The sequence below is a fragment of the Pseudoliparis swirei genome, chromosome 20 (assembly GCF_029220125.1).
Source record: "Pseudoliparis swirei isolate HS2019 ecotype Mariana Trench chromosome 20, NWPU_hadal_v1, whole genome shotgun sequence".
Lineage (NCBI taxonomy): Eukaryota > Metazoa > Chordata > Actinopteri > Perciformes > Liparidae > Pseudoliparis > Pseudoliparis swirei.
Genome location: NC_079407.1, coordinates 11,828,484 through 11,852,335, shown reverse-complemented (window position 1 = coordinate 11,852,335; position 23,852 = coordinate 11,828,484). Strand labels below are relative to the sequence as shown.

General features: G+C 44.8%; 1 protein-coding gene across 1 annotated transcript; it reads left to right on the top strand.

The window, feature by feature from the left end:
• The first annotated feature begins 1,822 nt into the window (after positions 1–1,822).
• On the top strand, positions 1,823–23,838 carry LOC130210758 (uncharacterized). Its single transcript, XM_056441242.1, has 16 exons — positions 1,823–3,660; positions 3,946–4,229; positions 4,437–4,506; positions 4,642–6,226; positions 7,172–7,319; positions 8,535–8,874; positions 10,086–10,148; positions 10,442–11,859; positions 12,831–13,034; positions 14,747–14,845; positions 15,602–15,827; positions 18,770–18,840; positions 19,468–19,593; positions 19,696–19,996; positions 20,486–21,231; positions 22,340–23,838. The coding sequence occupies exons 1-16, from the start codon at positions 3,240–3,242 to the stop codon at positions 22,604–22,606; spliced, it is 6,369 nt and encodes a 2,122-aa protein (XP_056297217.1). The 5' UTR covers positions 1,823–3,239; the 3' UTR covers positions 22,607–23,838.
• The last annotated feature ends 14 nt before the right edge of the window (positions 23,839–23,852 follow it).

Genomic DNA, 23,852 nt, shown 5'->3' with positions numbered 1-23,852 from the left:
TTTTAATTAGCCCCGAATGTTAATTAAAAAATAAATAAATAAAAGATTTGGCACACAAGTGGTTAACACCTCCAGGTCGCACGTGACGTCATTCACCCAAAGCAGCGGAGTCAGGCTGGCAGCAAGCGCACGTAACAGCAAGCTGCTGTCTGAGAGTGTTTCTATGTCTACAAATTTCGCCGCTTCACTCTTCTGGGCTAAACCCAGCGCCGCCGCTCCCATAACGCGCATCGCTCCCCCCCCCCCGTCAACAACTCTTCTCGGCTCGATGCCGGCGCGCGTGAGAGTGTGCTCACCTGTGTGCGCGGATGTGTCGGCGCGTATCACTGCAGAGCGATGCGCGTTATGGGAGCGGCGGCGCTGGGCTTAGCCCAGAAGAGTGAAGCAGCGAAATGTGTAGACATAGAAACACTCTCAGACAGCAGCTTGCTGTTACGTGCGCCTGCTGCCAGTCTGACTCCGCTGTTTTGGGTGAATGACGTCATGTGCGACCTGGAGGTGTTAACCACTTGTGTACCAAATCTTTTTTTGTTGTTGTTGAAAACATTCGGGGCTAATGAAAAAACATCCGGGGCTTTAGCCCCGGATGTTTTTTAGCCTAGGGACGCCACTACCCTGGACTAAACGGTTTCATTGAATTAAATGCGTAAACTTCCGTTACGTAAAGAAGAGAATCAACACGCATTGATGCTTGGATCTACTAGTATGCATCCGGATCCCGTCACGCTCGTATAAGCACACACTGCCTGGAATATATAATATACTAAATACGTTTTTGTAATCTAGCATTACATTTTTCTATATTTCTGAGGACAATCAGGGCCATCTCCATCAGTGAGAGAGTGACTGGCGACTTCTGTCTGGTCGAGGAGTCGAGTCCCCAGCAGCCAGTGGGAGTCTGATTGTGTGGACCGAGGGATCTTTTATTAGGAGGCTTTTATTTTATAATAATCAGCCCGTCTGACTGTCTGTCTGCCTCAGCCCGTCTGACTGTCTGTCTGCCTCAGCCCGTCTGTCTGGCTGTCTGTCTGCCTCAGCCCGTCTGTCTGTCTGTCTGCGTACAGCAGCCTGATGATGTCAATGCTTGGGATCAAAGGTTTTTCTGTAAAAAAACAACGGGAGAATAAGTTTATCAGCGGGGGACACTTGGAAAACTGGCCCTTGTCTTTGTTACGTTTCACTTTTTTGGAGTTTGTTATGAAGTGAGATTATTGATGAACCGATTGAAAACACCACACACACACACACACACACACGCACGCACACACACACACACGCACACACACGGGGCAAAGACTTTGCATGACATAGTCTCTAATTATGGTACTGCTGTGCATGTCTTTCCAGTCCCACCCGCCACTATGCAACCACTGTAACGTACCGGGGAACACGAGCTGCAGAGTCGAGGGTGAATTAATGAACCGATAACGGTGTGTAACATGATCAGAACCAGAGGGGAATCCTTTGCTCTGTACAGACATTTCTTTGAATTGATAAATACAGATTGTGATATAACACCTTAAACATCTGCAACATTAAAGTACACATTTATCACATCACTAATAATGTGAAATAATATATCTGGAATGTGACATTCTGCAAAGGGTACTTTAACTTTGGGTACACAGACATTAGAAGTCCAGTTTGAGAGAGAGAGAGAGAGAGAGAGAGAGAGAGAGAGAGAGAGAGAGGGGGGGGGGGGGGGGGGGGCAGAAGATAAAGCTCTCTACTTGTCTTCGGCTCTGACACTCAGCAGACGTATTGCCACATATGCCACTGTCAGTAACCACGCTCTCTGTCTCTCCGACATTGAGCTTTTATTCTTTTAGAAAAAAGCTCCACAAATGGCTGACACAGAGAAAGCAGGTGGGTTTTTTTTTGTCGCCACACCACATCTACGTTTTCTGATGACACCTCTAAACTTTTATAACTACGGTCTTTTGAATTTTCGGACCGCAAATCTAAATAATAATAACAATAAGAAAAAAGGTCCTCTGAATAATTCAGTAATCGGGCCCTAATAATAGTAATAACAATGTTACATTGTCATTATATATAATATGGTTAAAGTCATTCATGAACCAACTTCCTTTTTTGGACTTGTGTGCTCTGCTGAGCTTTGAGTCTGTTCCACGAGTCTGTTCCATGATCCTGTTCCATGAGTCTGTTCCATGATCCTGTTCCATGAGTCTGTTCCATGAGTCTGTTCCATGATCCTGTTCCATGAGTCTGTTCCATGAGTCTGTTCCTTCCTCTACCTGGTTGTCACAATCCTAAAATTATAACTTCTATAGGCTACATACCTGCCATAAATATCATACCAGAATTCAATACAATACCATAACGATATACCATCAATACGATATACCATGAATACGATACTGGTATATTTATCGACAGTAGTAATAAAATAGAAACATTTTTTAAAAGCCGAAGACGGTCTCAAAAGCTCCGCAACTTAACGCCACTCGCTGTGAGAGCGCTGCGCCATGGCCCTGTTGACGCTCCGCCCACTCCTCGCTACCTCCATCTGCTTGACACATGGCATATATTACACCTGTCCATCCTGGAGAGGGATCCTCCTCTGAGCTCTCCCCTTTTTTCCCCGTGAAGCTTTAGGAGTTTTTCCTGATCAGGAAATATCCATTGATGGATATTGATGGAGCAAAAGCGCCTGGAAATCAAGGAAAATAGTGTATTCACCTGGAAATAATAATACAAATAATTATGTACAGGAAATGTTAAGCAAAGGACATATCTCCACTGGATACTTTTTAGTATGCTTTGATGCTAACACACAAGATGTTTAATTCTGAGGAAACCTTTTGTCATTTAATGGAGGAGAAGAGGCACCTTCAGGGAGACTGAGGGGGACCAGTAAAATGTCAGTATCAAACTTGTATTAATGTTTTTACACCATAATTTCTTCTTTTACTGAAGTGAAATATATCAATAATTATTCCACCATTGGTTGTTTTCGATTATTAATCTTAGTGGGACGTCTGTCTGCCTTTTATTTTGAAATGCGGACGTGACACCGGAAGCGGATGTCCAGTACGGAACATGTTTAGTAACGCACAGTCCGCCATGTAGGGCACCAATGAGAACGTAACGTTTACACGGAAGAGTGTTGTGTTTCAAGCCGACTCTTGTTCAAGTTTCCGGTTACGCTCAAACTAAATGCCGTGCGGACAGACGGACACGGCAAGTCGAGCTTAGCGTCTGACTGAAGGGAAAAAATGGAGGCGAGATTTGGCAGCGAAGTGGCGTCGATCGTGGAAGTCGCCATCCAGGCGACCGTGTCCGTTTTCCGGGACGCCTGGACGAAAGAGGCGACAACCGCGCAGTGGGAGGAGGCGACGTTCGGCGAAGTCCAGGAGATAGAGAAGTGCCTGGTGGTCCAGATCCACAAGGTGTTCACAGAGTTCTCCTCGGAGCTGTTCGAGGAGAACGAGGCTCTGCGGGCCAAAGTGGAGCAGCTGGAGGACGTGCTGCATAAGAAAGCCGGGCAGCTGGAGCAGGAGCTGGAGGCCAGAGTGGGTCAGCTCGGCAGGGAAATGGAGCAGCTGGAGAAGGAGCTGAGGAGCATCGGGGACGGCGGCACCAAGGCGCAGGGAGGCGACCCGACTCACGTCCTGATGCCGGACTGCTCGCTGATAGGTCAGCCCATCGATCCCTGGTCACATGACTCGTGTTGTGGGCGGGCTGTCACAATGTGGTAGAATGCATCAGCAATGCTATTTAGTAGTTACTGTAGATTAATGATTGGTCCACAAAATGTTGCAGTTCACCTGAGACACATTTATAATGTTGACTTACATTTACAACCATATGCAAGATTGAAAAGTACCACGGCTGCACATTTGAGAAGCAGAAGCAACTAATGATTTGTCAGTTCCGTGCTTCACGCAACATGCTTGATTTCTCCCGTTTGACACGAAACAGGAGCCCCGGCGTTGTCCGTCTCCGACCCTCCGGCTGCTGCGAAGGAATCTGCGTCAGACCCGGCGACGTCGGAGTGCCCTGAAGCCGGTCCCACCGCTGGATCGGTGACTGTCCCCAAACCAGAATCAGCCCCGGTGGCATTTGTCAACGGTGACATCACCGCTCCCACGGTGCCGCAGGAACACCCCGTCTCTGAATGCAAGCAAGCGGCCTCGCCGGGGTCTGCGCCTCGGGGTGCTGCCAGCCCGGACTCGAGCAGTGGCGTTGACTCGGCACAAGAAAAGGTTTGAGGTTTTATTCTGCAGAATGATTTGTGTCCGGATGTGGAGATGCAGTGTGTATTTCAAGGGCAAACAGGGTGACAGCCCCCACCCACCCCAAACAAGTTGTCTTGTTTCTAAATAAATAAGTATAATTCTGAGAAAGAACCTTTTGTAATTTAAAGGAACAAATATTTTATAATTAAAACTTTATTTTCTCATGCGTCACAGATATCTGTAGAAGAGACGCCTTCAGGGAGACCGAAGAGGACCAGGAGAGCAACCTTTAAAATGGAAGACGGTACGATTAGACGGCTGTAGAAAATAAACCTACAACATTAAAGTTCTGGAAGGACCTTGAATAGGTAGAGAATGCAATTGTCTTGGTGGGGGAGGATCAATGAAAAGAAAATATCTTGTACCTTCTCTTTTCCAGTTTCAACTGACGACATCGCGGAAGAGAAACAAATCAAGGTGGCCGGAGTGCAGGGGAGGAGGGTTCGCCGAAAAGACTCTCAGACGGCGAAGCGGTTCCCCTGCGAGCATTGCAGCGTCACGTTCCACTGGAAGGGCGACCTGAAGAAACACGTGAAGGTCCACAAGAAGCCTTTCCCTTGCGATAAGTGTGGCAGGAGTTTCCTGGAAAAGAGGTCTCTGGAAAATCACCTCTCGCGCCACGAGGCGAGCAAAGCCCCGTTGCCCTTCCCCTGCACCCTTTGCAAGAGGTCGTTCCGGAAGGAGGAGTCTCTTCAGAATCACCTCATGCGCCACCGGCGGTCCAAGCCGCCGAAGCCGTTCACCTGCGACCAGTGCGGGAAGACCTTCCGGGTCGAGCGGTCTTTGGAAAACCACCTGCTGCGCCACGAGAAGTGGAAGCAGAAGTTCCAGTGTCACCTCTGTGACAAGAGCTGCCGGACGTCGGTGCAGCTGCGGTGCCACATGGCCGTGCACTCGGAGGAGCGGCCGTTCGGCTGCGCCACCTGCGGCAAGGAGTTCAAGAGCAAGGACACGCTCCGCTTCCACCAGATCGTCCACTCCAGCTCCAAGAAGTATAAGTGCAGCATGTGCGAGGAGACCTTCAAGTACGCCCACTCGCTGACCGTGCACAAGCGGAAGCACACGGGCATCACGCCGTTCACGTGCGCCGTGTGCAAGCGGTCGTACCGCACCGGCACGGCCCTGAAGAGGCACAGCGCGGTGCACACGGGGGAGAAGCCGTTCACCTGCCACATCTGCGGCGCCCGGTTCAGCCTGAACAACAACCTCAAGCGGCACCTCCGCATCCACACGGGGGAGAAGCCGTTCACCTGCCCGGAGTGCGGCAAGAGTTTCTCGGACAACGCCAAGCTGAAGTGCCACATGCTCATCCACGGCGCCAGGAAGCCGTTCATGTGCGACCTGTGCGGGAAGACCTTCCTCTTCAACTGCAGACTGCTGATCCACCAGAAGTACGTGCACGCGGACCGGAGCGCCGACGGCACGCAGCGCTTCTTCCAGGCCCGGAAGCGGAACAAGCCGCCGCTGAAGCCGTTCAGCTGCAAAGTCTGCCTGCAGGGCTTCAGCGCCGCGGGCTCCCTCCGGCTGCACGAGCGAGGCCACAGCGAGCACAAGGAGTTCAACTGCGGCATCTGCGGGAAGTCGTTCCACAACAAGTACTCCTTCGGCTACCACCAGAGGAGCCACGCGGGGGAGAAGCGCTTCGTCTGCGACGTGTGCGGCAAGCGATTCTTCCACGCCGGCAGCCTGAAGCAGCACGAGCGCATCCACACGGGCGAGAAGCCGTACAAGTGCGACCAGTGCGGCAAGGCCTTCCGAACAGACGGGAACTTCTACAGGCACATGCGGATCCACACGGGCGAGAAGCATTTTGAGTGCCTGTACTGCCACCGGAAGTTCCACCAGTCGAACCAGCTCAAGTCTCACATGCAGATCCACACGGGAGAGAAGCTGTACTCGTGCCAGCATTGCTCCCGGGGTTTCTCGGATACGAGGCAGCTGAAGAAGCACAGCTGCGACGGGCAGTAGGCAGACGACAAAAAGGGACGACTTGTGTTGTGTTAGGGGATACCAAATGGTGCGTGTGTGGCTCGGTGCCTTTTAGTATCCTCTTCGTAATCTGTTGGTACAATTCACAAAATAAATATGTTAATTTATTGACAGGACATCCGTTTGCTTACTTACTTTTCATGCCTCACTGACAGAGGAATGTTGGATTGCCCTCATATTCGTAAACTAATAGCTTGTGTTTTGGGCTGTTGGTCAATTTAGGAGTTTAGACACTTAAAGCCTTTGGTAACTCTTAGTTTTCATTATACTTGGCAGGCTAGGGATTTATCCACGGTGATAATACAGTAATTGATTGTAAAAGTAGCTGCAGCTCTACTCTCATTCATAGATTATTGACTGAAGATTAGCAGCATTGTTCATGGCATTTATAGTGCTGTTTTTTTCTTTTTCCCAATAACCTCAGCGGCTTAAATACAGATGCCTGTTGTAAAACATTTAACATCGCAAATGGTGAATCCTCAAATGTCGAGCTGAGATAATATAAATATTTTTAAGGGGACACGTAGCTTAATGATTGAACAGTTTGATGAACTAATGTTCAGCAGTTGAAAACTATTTATCTTCTCTCGTTGAGTTGCTCCTTCAGTGAAGTATGAGGTCATTTTTTTAATGGCTTTTTTAATTTCTTTAATCTGTATCAATTTATGTTTTGTTTATTTGTAATAATCAACAAAAGGCCATTCAAATGTAATTATTTTCAAACAAATTGAAATTGTAAAGATAACTTTCTAATGTAGAGTTCTGTGTATAATGACATACTATTTTCTCGTTATTGCAATAAAAGAACATTCGCAATCGAAGTAACTTTCAAGATTTTTATTTTGAAATATGACATTTGTGCCACTTCCATTTCCGGAATCAATGGCGCTGCTGTCTAATAACACTGTTGGTGAGAGTAGCCTGTTAGCTTTGAAGGTAAAAATGTCAGAAAACTTAGTGTTTTATTCAGAAACTAAATCCATCATTGAGATAGCCATTAAGACTGCTGTTGATATCGGAAATTCCAAAGAAGAAGATGTAACTACGGAGCCCAACATGAGACGTAAGGTCAGTACACGTTTAATATTACCGTGACTGCATGTTGGGCTGTCACAGCAGTTGCGTGTGTTGAGCTGACCAGAAACTCTTTCAGCGGAGAGATGGGACCAACGGAAAGAAATCGTGTAGCGTAACAAAGATGGCGAACTGTAATTTTTAAGAGGGCAAACCCAGTTCTTGGTCCCGAATAGTCTCGTCATTGGTAGCTACGCCAATATTGGTCGAGGCTCTTATTATAATTTTTTATTATTGTGAATTGTTAACTTTTATTTTGACTAATGCCGTCTGGTATACATGGCGCGTTACCGCCGTGCAGTGATGTGAAGGGTGGACTGACTGCTGAAGATAACACGTACTGGTTATATAACTAGTTAGTGCAGCAGCGGTGGGATGTACCGCTAACCCAGTAGCCCACATCTTACGTCACTCAAGTACTGTACTGAAGTACAATGTTGAAGTACTCGTACTATGCTACTTTTTTTTCTACGTACCAACTACATTTTGGAAGTCAATAATGTACCTTTTGTTCCACTACATTGTTTTTTGTTATTTCAAAATAACATAATTCTTTTAATTTAATTTAAATGTCCTTAATTATTAAAATTATTACATTTAATATGTTCTGCCCTGCTATTTTATTGTATTGTATATATTGTAAACCAGCTTGCTGCTGCTACAAACATATTCCCCCCTGGGGATGAATAAAGTATATCTCTAATCTAATTGATGTATTTTTATTATATATTTTTTTAATGGTTTATTTAATAAGGGACAGTGCACATTGCTAAAAACTTTGCAGTAAATGTGCCAGAGTTAGCCAAGAGGCTATTTTTCATCTGTATATCATTTCATAATGATTTATGCTTGAGTAGTAAGCTACACGCCCGTATGGAGTGGTGCAGGAATGAGTCCTTGCCTAACACCTATAGGAACCTATAAAATTAGGTCTCATTGCACAGGACATAGATATCGTAAATTAATTACATTTTTATTTAATTCGACGGTCATGTAAATATTTTGTGTCGGCTGACGTTGACATGAGTCTAAATACTAGTTTACCTCCTCCAGAAATTAGCTTCCTAAATCAACTCCTAACCAAACACACATATAGAACCATTGAAATCAGTTGAACCTCTTATTTAGCAACAATCACTGTGTCGTGTGATTGTGCTTTATATAACAGTTTTAAACCATATTGTTAACAATTTATTTTCATCCACGCAGACAGATTTTGACAGCATCGCGGAAATGTTGGCGCGGGAGGCGACGAGAAAGGTCAGCGCCATTTTCTCCCAGCTGTCCTCGACACTGCGCAACGAAAACAAGAGCCTGAAGGCCGAAGCGGGCCGGCTGGAGAGCGAGCTGAAGGTCACGACGGAAAACTTGGAGAATGCCCGAACGTGGAGGGAGAGCGTCCTGAGCGGCTGCCCCGTCCTGTTGGAGCGGACCGGGTTGATCTACAGGTTGAAGCCCTTCGGGACGTTGAAAAGAAAGGCCGGTGCGTTGGCGGAGGAAATCACAGAAACGCCGCCCGCTGCCGGGATGCAGAGTGGACACGTTGCTGGTGAGGAAATAAGAGTCCACTGCAAAATACTAACCCTATTGAAAAAGAAGTGGTTTAAACTTTAAGTCAAAAAAGTAGGAATTAAAAATTAAATCACACAATATGAATAAATAAAAACTAATATCCCATGGCATTGATTTCCGCTGTGCTCGACACAAAACACAAAAGAACTCTCGACCTGTGGACAAATCCCGCCAAATTCCGCATCGATGTCCTCCCAGTTTTTGTACGTCATCATGCTGCGACCTCGCTCTGTTCCGTCTCCATGGCGATTACAGTTTCATGACTAGCTGCTTTGGCATAATCTGTAACACAAGGTAATTATGAACATAGTTTAGGCTGTCTGGTACAAAACAGTTCAAAGTATTCAGAGTATTTTTTCTATTTAAACATCACATGACTCAGTTCACATCATCATCTCCAGTCTTTGAAATGTTTTGATTTCCCGTCCAAGCAGCTCATTTATTCAAAGATTCATTGTGTCACTGCATCACATACTGGATATTGTCCTTTTCTTCTTCTTTCCATGCTACGTTATACTTCTACACTACTATATTCATCAGTCAGCTTGAGCCACTTAAAGAAAATTACGATTTGTTAACGGAAAAATGGTACAATATGATGTTTAGCTCAAATTTAAACTACCAAACAGTTTATTGTGTATATATATATATAAATATCATTTCACAGTTCCGGCTCCACAGATTGCTGCTTATTAATTAATTTATAATCTGAATAATGTTAATGTATAAATAATTATATTGATTATTGATTTGAAGAATATTTAAATATCAGTAAAAAATCAGAATTGTAATAATATAAATATATTTGTAATAATTTTAATTAAAAAAGAATAAACATTTTTATAAGGTGAATGTATCAGTATTACATTCAATAATATAAAGAGACATTTATTATTATTTTTGTATTTTGTTTCATGAAACAATATACAATATAGTATGATAGTGATACACAAAATAAATACTGTACATGAATTACTAGTTTTTAGAAAAGAGTTTTATTTCCCATGATCTGACAGAAAACAATAAAGCTATTAGCAGCAATGATTAAAAGCATGATTTCACAAATATCTAAAATATTATTTACATCTAGTTTTACAGAAAACTTTGACCCAGACAGCATATTATTATAATTATTATTTACAGTGTTTTAGAAGACTGACTGATGACTGTGAGCTATTTATTGTTCAGATGTTGAAGAGGCAACGGAGGAGTTGAATTCTGAAGCCCAGTCCTTAGCGGCCAGTCGACGAGGTGAGTGTTTAAGTTGTTCATATGGAAGTAATTCACATTAATACACATGCATTTCCTTTGTCGTCTTCTGAGCTCTCAAAGCTTTAACTCAACATGTCATTCATCCACGAGGGCTGCCTATCAGGACTGTCTATTCCACCACCAGTGTTGTTTTAACCAGCAATTTATGTTAGTTTTAATATTTACTTGAGAAGTTCATTAGCTTATAATGCTAAAATGTTTCCCATTATCAAACTGCCGCTCCTAGTCCTGTGTGACCATTTGTTATATCTATTTTTTCCTCTCCCGTCTAGAAAGTGCAGAGGATTACACCCCGACAAACATCATGGCAGAATCCAAAAACGCGGACAGCCCGAAGGCCGCGGCGCCAGTCGAGCGCAAAGGGAAGTCCTTTACATGCGAAGTCTGCAACAAGAGCTTCAAGCGGCGGCTTCACCTGACGAAGCACGCCAACACCCACAGAGAGCAGCGGCCGTTCGCCTGCGACCAGTGCCCCAGGAAGCTCCGGACTGCGGCGACCCTGGAGCACCACCTGCTGCGGCACGAGGAGCGGAAGTACGCCGCCTTCGAGTGCCGGCTCTGCGAGAAGACGTTCAAGACCAAAATGTACCTGAAGACCCACCAGCTCGTCCACACGGACGCGAGGTCCTTCGCGTGCCCCGCCTGCGGCAAGGCCTTCAAGACCAAGCACGCGCTGGGGGCCCACCGGGTCGTGCACACCGCGGAAAAGCCGCACAAGTGCGCCGAGTGCGGGGAGAGCTTCCGGTACGCGTTCACGCTGCAGTGCCACCAGAGCGTCCACACGGGGGAGCACCCGCACAAGTGCGCGGTGTGCGGCAAAGCGTTCATCCGGAGGAGGTCGCTGCGGACGCACCAGTCCGTCCACAGGGGGAAGATGTTCACGTGCGAGACGTGCGGCGCCGGCTTCACCCTGCAGCACAACCTGAAGAGGCACCTTCGCATCCACACGGGCGAGAAGCCCTTCCGGTGCGACGTGTGCGGGAAGAGCTTCGTCCAGAACAAGCTGAAGGCGCACATGCTGCTCCACGGCGCCGCCAAGTCCTTCATGTGCGACCTGTGCGGCAAGACGTTCCTCTACAACTGCCAGCTGCAGCGGCACCAGAAAGTGACCCACGACGAGAGGCGCGGGCAGGTCGTCCGAAAGCGGAGCCTGGGCAACCGGCGAGTCATCTACCGGCGGGACAAGACCACGGTGGACATGACGCCGTTCAGCTGCCGGACCTGCCGCAAGTGGTTCGACACGGCGGGCTCGCTGAGGAGACACGAGCTCATCCACACGGGGCGGAGGCAGTACAGCTGCCAGACGTGCGGGAAGTCTTTCTTCTACAAAGCCACGTACGACTACCATCGACGGGTCCACTCCGGGGAGCGGCCGCACGGCTGCGGCGTGTGTGGGAAGAGGTTCATCATCCGCCAGGCGCTCAAGTCGCACGAGCTGCAGCACTCCGGGGAGAAGCCGCACACATGCGAGCACTGCGGCAAGGCCTTCCGGATCTACACAAACTACCTCCGGCACTTGCGGGTCCACACGGGGGAGAAGCCCTACGAGTGCGAGGTCTGCGGCGTGAGGTTCAGGCAGCTCGGACACGTCAAGTTCCACATGCAGGTCCACACGGGGGAGCGGCCGTACTCCTGCGGCAGCTGTGGACTTGGATTTTCAGACTCGAGGCTGCTCAAGAGACACAACTGCGCCTGAGAAATGTCAGGGAGCCCGTACCGGCTGTGTGTCCGGAGGTCGAGCAGCTGGTTAGAATAAAGCACGAAGCAATAACGCAGCAGGGGTTTTATATATATTTATTTTAATTCCTACCTGTGTTCCCGTCGGGGCAAAATGTCCAGACCTGAAAAAGAAAGCTTCACATACATTTAACGAGAAGCAAAAGCATCTTGAGGAGAATGTTTGCTTTGGAAATGTTCACTACTTCTGGGCTGTCACTGAAATACAGTTTGTAGAATGCCATAATCTAAACCTGACAGATTAATTTAAGCAATTTTGACTGTTTCTGGCGTCTGCAGCAATGTGCAATTGTACACTTTGAAGTGTACTCAACGAAAGATGCAGATGATATTTAAACCGAAAAATTCTGTGCTTCAGTAAAGGTTGAATTGAAATGATATGATTATTCTGCCTTTTCATATTTTCAGTTTCCCATCAGCATTGGATCATATTTTATGGTACAAACAACAAAGCACAACAAACTAATTAAAAAGTCAGAATAAAACTAAAATTCTCTGGATCAATTCAAAGTGTTTCTCTTACAATAAATGCGTTATAGCTGTCCATGTAATGACAGATTTTATTTGTAAAAAGTACAATGTATGGTGTACACACCAAGTAAAATCCTGCTTTTACATGTATGAGTAACAAATACATTTAGCTGATTATACTTAGATACAAACATTTAAATGCAGGACTTTAACAGAGTATTGTACGCTGTGGTATTCGTGCAATTTGTATTGGTCATCTTAAAGTATCTTCTAAATACTTGCTCCACCGCTGATGTCCACTGACACGCGGCGACGAAGACCGAAGTAAGTCTGAGTGCTCTTATTTTGAAGAACACGAACCAGGAAGTAGAACATCCGTGTGAGCAGCACGAGTTTGTTTTATTCACCATAACGACAATATTGCAGCTTTGAATGCTGTTCGTTTCATTGCGAAATTATATTGCTGAAACTACACCTACAAGCGGACACGTTGACATTGGCAGAATGTCGGACCTGGGGATGCAGGTGGGCTCCATTTTGGAGATAATGGTGAGTACGACGGTGACAGAAATAGCCAAAGTTATCGGCGGCTCCGCTCCAACGCAGTCAGACGTGTCGCAACGCACGACCGAAAACACTCCAGGGTCCTCGGAGAAGGTACGTTGAACTGTCGGTTACTGTGTGTGTGTGTGTGTGTGTGTGAGAGAGATAGAGTCGTGTTGTTTACGTCCTCCGGTGTGTCTCCGGTGTCTCGGCTCTCTGGCGTCCAGACAACCGGCTGAACATAGAAATAGAAAAGCTAGCTCGATGATTTATCAGCGTCCATCGGCTAAACTCTCACAACCCCGCACTCCAGCGCCGCTATGCCGGGTGGAGCGAACAAGTGGACTGAATTTATAATTAACACGTCGCTCTGGCTGAACGGCAACCGAGAAGAATCCATCTTGTTCGCCATTTTAAGTCGGGCATCAGGCCCGGGGCCTCTCTATCTGCTGTATGTCTAGAAGCGCTTCAGCTACAGGTCTCACCCGCTGCTGCCGGCCGGGGCCCTTCACCGTCACCACTGTTCACTAGTCACGTCATTTAGCCGCCTGAGGAGGAGAAGTGTCCTACTGAAAACTAACCGTCACGAACATTAATATATCAAAAGCTCGCGCAGACGATGGAAATACTCAGTTGCAAGTTAATAAAAAAAGTTAACTTAAAAGTAGCAACAATAGAAGTACTCATTAAGCAGAATGACACTTTCCAGAATAATGCCATATGACGTCATTATAGTTATTGATGCTTTAATGTGTTCATCACTTCAATGTTGAAGCTGATTATGGTGATGCTGATTTGAATTCATTAACAAATTAATTATTTAGCGAATTTCCCCCCATACATTTTTTTTTCTCTATTCGAAGGTAAGGTAAATTATTATGAATGTCTCTGATTATATTCTGTGTTAGTAATCTGTCTCTAAAGTAATTGAAACTGAACTTAAATGAATGTGAAGTAATGAGTAGAAGTATAAAGTAGCAGACTGCCAAAGTAATGTACATCAAAATTGTACTCAAGTACAGTATTTGGGTGAATATTTGGAAACACACTTTCCACCATTGACATACGTTTCAGTATAACCAGTGGTTGGAGGCAACATGTACTTTTACTACTTTTATGCATATATGCATTTAATAGTATTTTAAAGTGTTATTCTTCTACTCCTCCGCATGTCTGGGGTAAATATGATATAGCTTTCACTGTGCTGTTACTTTGTAGAAGAATGTTAGTTGTTTTTCATTTAGTAGTCCATTGTTAAGTCTATAACATATTTATTTAGTCAGCCCAAGGTTGTCTTCTAGTTGCTTGTTTTGTCAAAAATCTAATGTTATAAAAAGCAGAAATTATTTCTCCCATTTGAGACACCTGAACTAGCAGATAGTTTTATATTAAAACATCTTAAAAGGTTATTTAAGGATTTACTCATTTAAATTGTTGATTAGTTTACTTTTGATCAACATTAACCTGCTGTTTACATATTAATGCATTAATAACAACACAAATCTTCTCTGTATTATAATATAACAGACTACATAATACTGAAAAAGTGTCGAATTGACTTTTACACTTCGAACTGTCTATTTTGCTGAGAGAACTAATAGTATTTTCACTTAAGTACTAAATGTTGGACTTCACTCAAGTGTATTTCAACATTGTGGTTAGTTATGTTTTTCTTATATTTGACAGGTCGTAATATAAGAAGCAAACTGATCCTAGTTTATCTCCTGTAAGAAAACAGGAACAAGACCAAAAGTGTTATTGCACCATGTCCTCGCCTCCTGAGATGTATCACACGAGGAGGAGTAACGGCGTGCTGTTCCCATCAGGTGACCCAGCTCAGCGTCTTCCTGACGTCTCTGGCTCGTGAAGCTGTGGAGAAGATCTGCCAGCTGTTCCTCGAGTGTTCCTCTCTGCTGCAGTTAGAAGTACATTGAATGCTAGTTTCTGCTTCGTGTTCGTGACGCAGACGTTGTTGACATTTTTTTTACCAACTCTGCTCTTGGCATGCAGGAAGTCTCACTGTTCATCAGCATGCGTTGTGTTGGAGCTTTCCTTAATCGGTGAACACAACACCAATGCACTTTATTGCCTCCTCTAAGGATGAAGATATCCTTGTGCTGCAGCTAACCATTATTTATATGTCTCTTCATTTTCTCCATCGATGGTTTCATTGTTTGCTCAATCAAACCGCAGAAACTTGCCATCAATTTCCAGAAATTCCTCAAAATGATTCTCTAAACGAAGAACTGTAAAATAATAAATACATATATATATATATGTATATATTTATTCTGACATTTGAGAAGCTGGAACCAGCACATTTGGGACATTTCTGCTTCCGAAATCGTAGTTTCTGTCGTTTGATCTATTAATCGTCTTATTGTTTTAGCTCTTGCTGTCCCTGGCCAAGTAAATCTCATCATGGGAGAGGAGACGGTTGAAACTAAGATGGCTTTGATTTGATCATTTTTCTTTATCACTTCAACATATAATGATGACCACAAAAAGAAGCAGAAATTAGTCATTGAAGTAGCTATTTTAACAATATGACATTTCTGGTTTAAGGTGATTCAACTCCCTCAAGAACAGTTACAATTCATGATCTAACTATGGTAAAAAAAAAAAGTGTAAAACCAGAGAAACATGAAGCCGTCCCATTGCCCATTTGTCTGTCTTTGTAGGTTACGCAGGGTGTCGCAGAGATCGAGGAGCTGAGGAGGAGACTGGAGGAGACGGAGCTGAAGGTCGTGCTGGAGGGCAGCGGGGGCCAGGAGCTGGCGGAGGAGCAGACAAACGAGCTGACGGAGGAAAACGGCGGAGAGAAGGAGTGTGAAGGGGCTCCGGCCAACGGACGAGGAGCAGGAGAGACTGTCCAGAGTCAGCGATCGGGGAGGAAGAGTCGGAGAGGTGATGAAATCTTTCTTCTGGGTGGAGTGAGTGGAAGATTGGTTGTGTTGCTTCTTATACGTTATGACACATGATGATATTAAGGTGATGGTGACTCCATTGAAAAAATAGTTATCTTTAGCTTTGAAAACAAAGGAGTTGCAGATCTATCGCTGCCTACATCAGTGTGTTGTTTTTTGAGTTATTGTGACTTTAGTGAACCCTTTAAAACACCTCAACCACAATAAGCTGTTTATTGATACCTGTAATGTTTGTGTTACAAGCCAACAGATTACAGATGTGATTTATCATTATTGCTAACTCCAGCCTCTTTGCATCTTGTATTTTTTTACTTTATTTACATGCTCTGTCTCCCTTGAAGTGAATATATGATGATCATAGGTTAAGCTGCAAGGCAGTATATAAAGCTAAACATAATAATAACACCATCTTAAGCAGCAACAGTAAAGTAACTGTAATTATATTTAATTTATATTAGGGCTGTGAAACGATTAAACATTTTAATCTGATTAATCACAGGTTTCTGTGGATTAATCATGATTAATCACATATTTCCGATATTCTCGATATATTTTGTGAGAACATAGAGATTTATGACAAAAGACGGATATATACATTTATACATTCTTCTATACAATGGTGCTGCAACTCAGCAGTTATTTAGCAGTTTTCTTCCATATGGAACATAAATACATCTTCATCCTAAACAGAATGTTTAACCCTCCTGTTACCTTTTGGGTCAATTTGACCCCATTCAATGTTTAATGTCGGTGTTCTTTGGGGTCAATTTGACCCCAGGCTGTTTTTCACTGTGTCAAACATATAAGAAATATCAACTTTTTTATTTATTTAAAGGGCTATTTAGGTAGTCAACAAACAAACATAAAGTACCTCACACTTAAACTTGGGAAGCAATATTAATTCTAATAATTTTCTGGAGGTTTTAATTGCTGGGGTCAAATTGACCCGAGGGTAAAATATGTTAGTAAATGTAAAGGTAACAGGAGGGTTAAACAGAACATTTTTTCTCTTGTTTGTCAACCATTAACTCCACCATGATACAATCTAAAGGCCTCTAGTCTTCCTCTAGCAGCTGCTGAGGCAAACTGACTGTGTGGGTTTTCTTCATGAACTGGGCCGTGATGAAAGGGACGGCGGGGACACCGCTGCAAAGCTGAAACCTCACCGGCCCGGACACGGACAGGTGGACAGATTGACAAGTGACTTTTTTTTTGCTCGGTCCCGATGCGCGCGCACGGAGCTCTGTGGCGAGCGAGACGGAGATCGATAAGTGTTAACGCAACGCGTAATAAAAGAACAAAGACGTGCTATAGAGAACATGTCAGGGGGCGGGCCAATCTTTTTAATGTCATGCGATCTACCAACACTACGCCGCGATCGACTGGCAGGTCGCGATCGACGTGTTGAGACCCTGATCTACAGGAAGTAAAAGTCGTAACAAGGTTTCCGGAGGTGAACCTGCGGAAGGATCATTACGATGAACAGACCGTCTGCATGAGAGCGGACAGAGTTCAGGTTGAAGTGGTGTATTGGAAGCTCATTTTGCAAGTGACTTTTTTTTCGTCCCGATGTGCGCGCACACGCCGGCATCCGAGCTCTGGGGTGCGCGAGACGGAGATCGGAGTCATGTTAACGCGACACTAGAGACAGAATGACATGCTGCTGGAGAGACGACCAACAACAGACGGATTGGAAGCTCATTCTGCGCATGCGTTAAATGCGTTAAAAAAAAAAACGAAGTTAAACCTGTAATTGAATTAACTGAGTTAACGCGTTATTTTTCACAGCACTAATTTATATATATATTTCTATTCTCATTTGTACTAAATTATAACCCAGTAATATAGTACAACGGTTTGGGGTCACGCAGACAATTTAGTGTTTTCCATGAAAACTGACACTTCTATTTATCAAATGAATTGCAAAATGAATCGAAAATATAGTCAAGACATTGACGAGGTTAGAAATAATGATTTTTATTTGAAATATTAATTATGTTCTTTAAACTTCTAGCTCAAAGGAAGGCCATTTTTATAGCTTCTCTCACCAGCATAACTGTTTTCAGCTGTGCTAACATAATGTCACAAGGGTTTTAAAGGGTTTTCTAACCCTCCATTAGTCTTCTAAGGCGAATAGCAAACACAATGTACCATTAGAACACAAAATGAGACTATACACTTATGTAGATATTTCAGTAATAACCAGACGTTTCCACCTAGAATAGTCATTTACCACGTTAACAATGTATAGAATGTATTTCTGATTAATTTAATGTTGTCTTCATTGAAAAAAACCAGTGCTTTTCCTTGAAAAATAAGGGCATTTCGAAGTGACTCTAAACTTTTTAACGGTAGTGTACATCGTTCTGAAATAAGACTTTTCGTACTTTAAATATATGTACTTGCTGATGCCCAAGTATTTCTACTAAAGCAACATTTTGAATGCAGGACTTTTCCAGTATTTCGACCCAGTGGTCCTGCTACATCTACCTCGTTGACATATTTGAACACTTCTTCAACCACTAGCAACCAGATTTTGTGTTTTTCAAAACTTTATAACTTAAAGTTAATTAGAAGGAATAGGCCACTAAGTGTTATTCAACTGTTATTGTCTTGTGTGCTTTATTGCCACGTAGCTTTGTGGGGCACGTGAAGAATGCTGCATTTGAGATTCCACAGATCCACGGGATAATGAAACACTTTGCCAGCAACTCATTTTGGTGATTTATCTTTGTTGCCACAGACCTGAGTTGATGTTTGCTGAAGAGTTCTTCAGACGCATTGAGAAGGAGACGCGGTAGTGGGCCGTGTCTCCCTCACCGCTGCTCCCTGCAGGCTTTCTCGTGCTCCCCGTCGTAATGTGTCTGATGAAGCGTCATTGGTCACAAAAGTAATGATGAACAACTTTTTGAAACCCAACAGCTGTGGCTTGTGGTGATGCCGGAGTGAAGAGATCGCCGATAGTTCACCTGTGGAAAGGCAGAACCTATGAGGTAAAATCCTGTCTTGTTCTATGTAGATCGGGGGCGGCTTAACTTTTTAAACTGCAGTCCATGAACAACAATCCAAGAGTCACGGGCCAAACAATAATACATGTGTAAGTCTAATATTAAGATGTAACAAAGAGGCCGAAATGGTGCAGTATTGGTTTCTGTGCTCAGCGGTTCAGACAGAAATAACTCTACTAAATGTAGTGGACATCTGGTATCAAATACATATGGTTTTTATTATGATGAGCATTGTGCAACGATTTAGAAATATGCTCAAGCCATACTCTACTTAATCTTCAAGAATTCACCGCTGGCCATTTGAAAATGATCGGCGGGCCGCAGTTGGGTAAACTCTCTAAAAAAACACCTTTTTTGTTCTACCCAAATATGATTGTTGTTCTTGGGCATTGATTTGCCGCTAAACTTTCTTTATTGAGCGGGCTGCCTGCGCAGCGGAGTCTCTCAAACTTTTTCTACAAAGTTGCACACCTTGCTCTGAAATTCAATTGAATGCTGCAGCATCATTTCCTCTCATTGGCATTAAGGTGCAGAAGGACCCAGTATTATGTGGACAGGTGCGTCCTCCTGGACGTCATGTTTTGACTCTACAATATGTCCACATTCTCTCAGGACTGTGTCCACCCTGTGATAATAAAGGAGGAAGGACTGGAGGCGTTGGCTGACCAGATGTCCTCTGATTCCGGTCCGCACAGAGACCATCCCGACCAGGATGACGATGACGACCCGGACTACCAGGTTGATTTCGCGAGTACCCAATTTATTCTATATTTTTGTAAAAAGGCACGGCAGGTTAGAAAGACATTAATTAGCAATCTGTCTATTTTGCTTTTCTTTTAGTTTGAGCCAGAAGATGCGTATGGCGGTGATCCAGGATTCATCACTAGACCTAAACGCGTTGCAAAGCCCCTAAAGCCCCACCGGGAACGAGTGAAGAGGGAGGGTCAGGGTCAGGGTCAGGGTCAGGTCCAACAGCCTCTGAGCTGCAAACACTGCCGGAAAACCTTCACCAAGCTGCTGCAGCTTAAGGCCCACCAGGCCGTCCACGGGGCCAACGCCGAGAAGCCCTTCCACTGCTCTCAGTGCGGCAGAGGCTTCTCGTTCCAGCGAAGCCTCAATGCGCACGAGCTGCTTCACACGGGTGAGTGTGGCGATACCGCACGCAAGAAGCACGTAGATCTGCGGAGCAGGAGAAAGTTATCTTTGTGTTTGTCAGTACAAGACACCATAATCTATCCCATGACACCCAGTCATTTGATTCATATTCATTCAACATGTTTATTAGTGGAGCTGTATAGGAGCATGCTACTCATTGATGTGTTAATGTAACTCTAGTGCTTCATTCTGTACACATGACATTTATTCTTCTGTCCATCCTGGAGAGGGATCCTCCTCTGTTGCTCTCCTGAAGGTTTCTTCCCTTTTTGCCCGATGAAAGGGTTTTTAATGTTTTTTGGAAGTTCTTCCTGATCCGATGTGAGGTCCTGGGACAGGGATGTCTAGGTGTACAGATTGTAAAGCCCTTTGAGGCAGATTTGTGATATTGGGCTATACAAAATAAACTGAATTGAAAATGTAATTGTAAAGCATAGTCTGTCACACTCACAATACTCATTGCTCTCATACGCAGGGGAGAGACCACACACCTGCGATGTTTGTGGGAAGGGTTTCACCCTGAAGCAGCTGCTGAGGAACCACCAGCGCCTCCACGCCGAGGTCCGCCCGTTTCGCTGCGAGCAGTGCGGCAAGAGCTTCTACCGAGCCCACGGGCTGAAGATGCACCAGATGGTCCACACGGGGGAACGGGCCTACAACTGCCAGTACTGCAGCAAAAGCTTCACGATCCAGGGCAACCTGCAGCGCCACCTGCGCATCCACACGGGCGAGAAGCCGTTCCGGTGCGAGACGTGCGGGAAGAGCTTCAACCAGGCCGACACCCTGAAGGGCCACCAGCGGATCCACACCGGCGAGCGTCCCTTCAACTGCGAGACGTGCGGCAAGTGCTTCATCCAGAAGAGCGCCCTGAAGATGCACCAGAAGATGCACTCGGGCCAACGCAAATCGCTGGCGTGCGTGGCGTGCGGCGCCGCGGTGGCCTGCGTGGACTCGCTCCGCAAGCACCTGCTGACGCACGCGGCCGCCATCCCGTGCACGTGCGTGCTCTGCGGCCGGCGGCTCGGCTCCATCGCGGACCTGCGCTCGCACCAGCAGCACCACACGGTGGAGCGGCCGCACAGCTGCGGACTCTGCGGGAAGAGCTTCAAGTCGTCCAGCTACCTGAAGATCCACCTGAAGACGCACAGCGGGGAGAAGCCCTTCGCCTGCGACATCTGCGGCCGCATGTTCACGCAGCACAGCAGCCTCAAATCACATCAGGTGGGTTTGCATGGAGTGCTGCTTCTAACCGGCTAAACAGACTTAAAGACTTTCATTTGACTTGCTTGTAAAATGTTGGATAACTTGTTTGTAGTTGAAGCATCGAGCCCAACAGTTACCCTCTGGTGCTATAGAACAGAACAAGCGTGTCGACTTCGCTCTTTTGTGTGGTTACTGATGCAACACTTCCTGTCGGCATAGAACAGTGATGCTGGTTGTATAAAGTATGAACAAAACACTTTGTCTACAAAGTTCAATTCCAAAACAAGCTTTATAAGGGACTGACTTAAACCACGAGGATAGGAAGAGGACGTTTGGAGGCCACTAAGCAGGCTTTGTGTCTGCAGCAGCAGGTTGACCACGGCGGATGCAAAGAACACGTCGCACAAACATATTTGTTCCAGATGGTCCAGACCTGTCGTACGTGTCGTATAAAGATACCGTCTGACTCTTTTGGCCTAAGATCATGCCTAATCTGAATTAATTTGTAGTTTATTAAAACAAAAATCACAGTGCTGCTCTGATGACACGTCGACGTCTGTTTTATTAGTGTTTCTGATCCCGTGCTACACGACCCTGTGTGAAATTCCTCTTTTCACTATTTGGTAAAAGATATTAGGAATGAAACATTAACACATCCTCTTGGGCAGGGGATTTTTTTCCCTTCATATTCAGGCAGTTCAGAGAGTTAGTGAATCTGATTTGGAACACTTGTATGCACAAACATACATACATTTCTTTTTTTAAAGCACGAGCAATTTTAGGCGATGCTAGATTATTCTGTTCACTCCAGCGGCGTGAACCAGAAATTGATTTGATTTGACGGTAATAAATGGATCATCAAAGTTTGGATCATTTTACGAGGAGGTCATATATCTATATATATATATTGGGTATAAATACAGCAGCAACATTATTTACACACACAAATATAAATACTGTAACTTTTAAGATGTATAATCAGTAATATTTCAACTCTGAAATTGTGATTACGATTGAAAGCACGAAAAGCATACAAAGCATTTCTAGCATGAGGCCCAATGTGGCGTGAAGCAAGTCCTACACCGAGAAATTATATTCTGTAACAGTTTCTCCCCCCCCCTGAAAGGTTGTCCACACCGGGGAGAAACCGTTCAGCTGCGACACGTGCGGGAAGTGTTTCAGCAACACGGGGAACCTGAACCGACACCAGCGCATCCACACGGGGGAGAAGCCGTTCAGCTGCGACACGTGCGGCCGCAGCTTCAACCAGGGCAACAGCCTGAAGGCCCACCAGCAGATCCACACCGGCGAGAAGCAGTTCATGTGCGACAAGTGCGGGAAGAGCTTCTCCTACCTGAGGAACCTGAAGGACCACAAGTGTTTCTACGTCTGAAGCTGAGACGCCTCTCCCTCTCTCTTCAGAGAGCCGAGGGGCGTCTCCTGCTGATGCCCTGGTGGCATTTATGGCTTAATAGAAATGGACCAACGGGCGTTTTTTTCGGCCCGTGTTGCCTGAGGTGGGACGACAGTCTTCGCTGGGCCTTTTTGACGATAACGTGGTTGGTGTTGCTGTTTGCACAAAATAAAATGCATTCAGTTGGAATGAGTTTTAGAGGCTGAAGTGAGCACCTTTTTCCAATGTTTTTGAATTTAAGGCAGGAAGGGAAGTGGGTACGGCAACTTGAACACAGTACAAGAGATGGTCAAATACAAAAGTCCTTCTAAATGACAGAAGGCGATAAGAAATACATTCAAATTGAAAACATTGAAGACTAAATGCAGCCCTCAGAGTACACGCAGGAATCCTGACAAGAAAATGAAATACCCGTTAAGGCTCATTTTTCTTAACCGTATCCCTGAGTTCTATCTGGTTGCATCACTGCTGCACTTTAAGTTACGATTATTGATTGTAAGATTGCGCAACTAATTTGTTTTAGTTTGTGACAACTTCTTGGATCACTGTGGCGGGGGTGGGAACAAGGCACTAGAACATTAAATATTACTATTAAGTGTTACTTGGAGGCAAATTCAATCACGAGGTGAACATTATCATGCTTTTAACTTATATTTGAGCATTTCCTTCACTGTCACCTTTTGATTTGATTTTGTGCAGCAATTTGTAAAGTAAGTTTTAATATGAGCGCAATTAATAATTGTCATTAATAATCTGTCTGTCACTGATGTTTTAATCTGAAACGGCAGCAAATCTTCATGGACCAAAACAACATCCTGGACACAACTGCACAAGCCACTGAGAGAAACCTGCAGGAGCCGTTTGGTTCTTTATCTTCATGTATTTGTCAGCAGATGTTAGAAAAGTCTGACAGAAAGTTGAAGATCAGATGTTGAATTATTATAGGCTGTAAAATATAGAGTGTGACTGACTTCTTTTGTATGCAGCTTTCTTCAGGATTAAGTTGTACGACTTATTTTCTAGTTTTTCGATTATGATTTAAAATAGATTAATGAAACAAAGTTGCCTTTTGTGCATCGGAAGAGCCGATGTGCTGACTGAGAACGATACCCAACAGCGGTTATTTTGAATCTGTGACTTCTCTTGTGGAGCGTTCGTTTGTTAACTCTTTGTGACTCGGAGTCAAACTGATAAAACATTATTTAAATCTCGAGAGTTTGAAGTT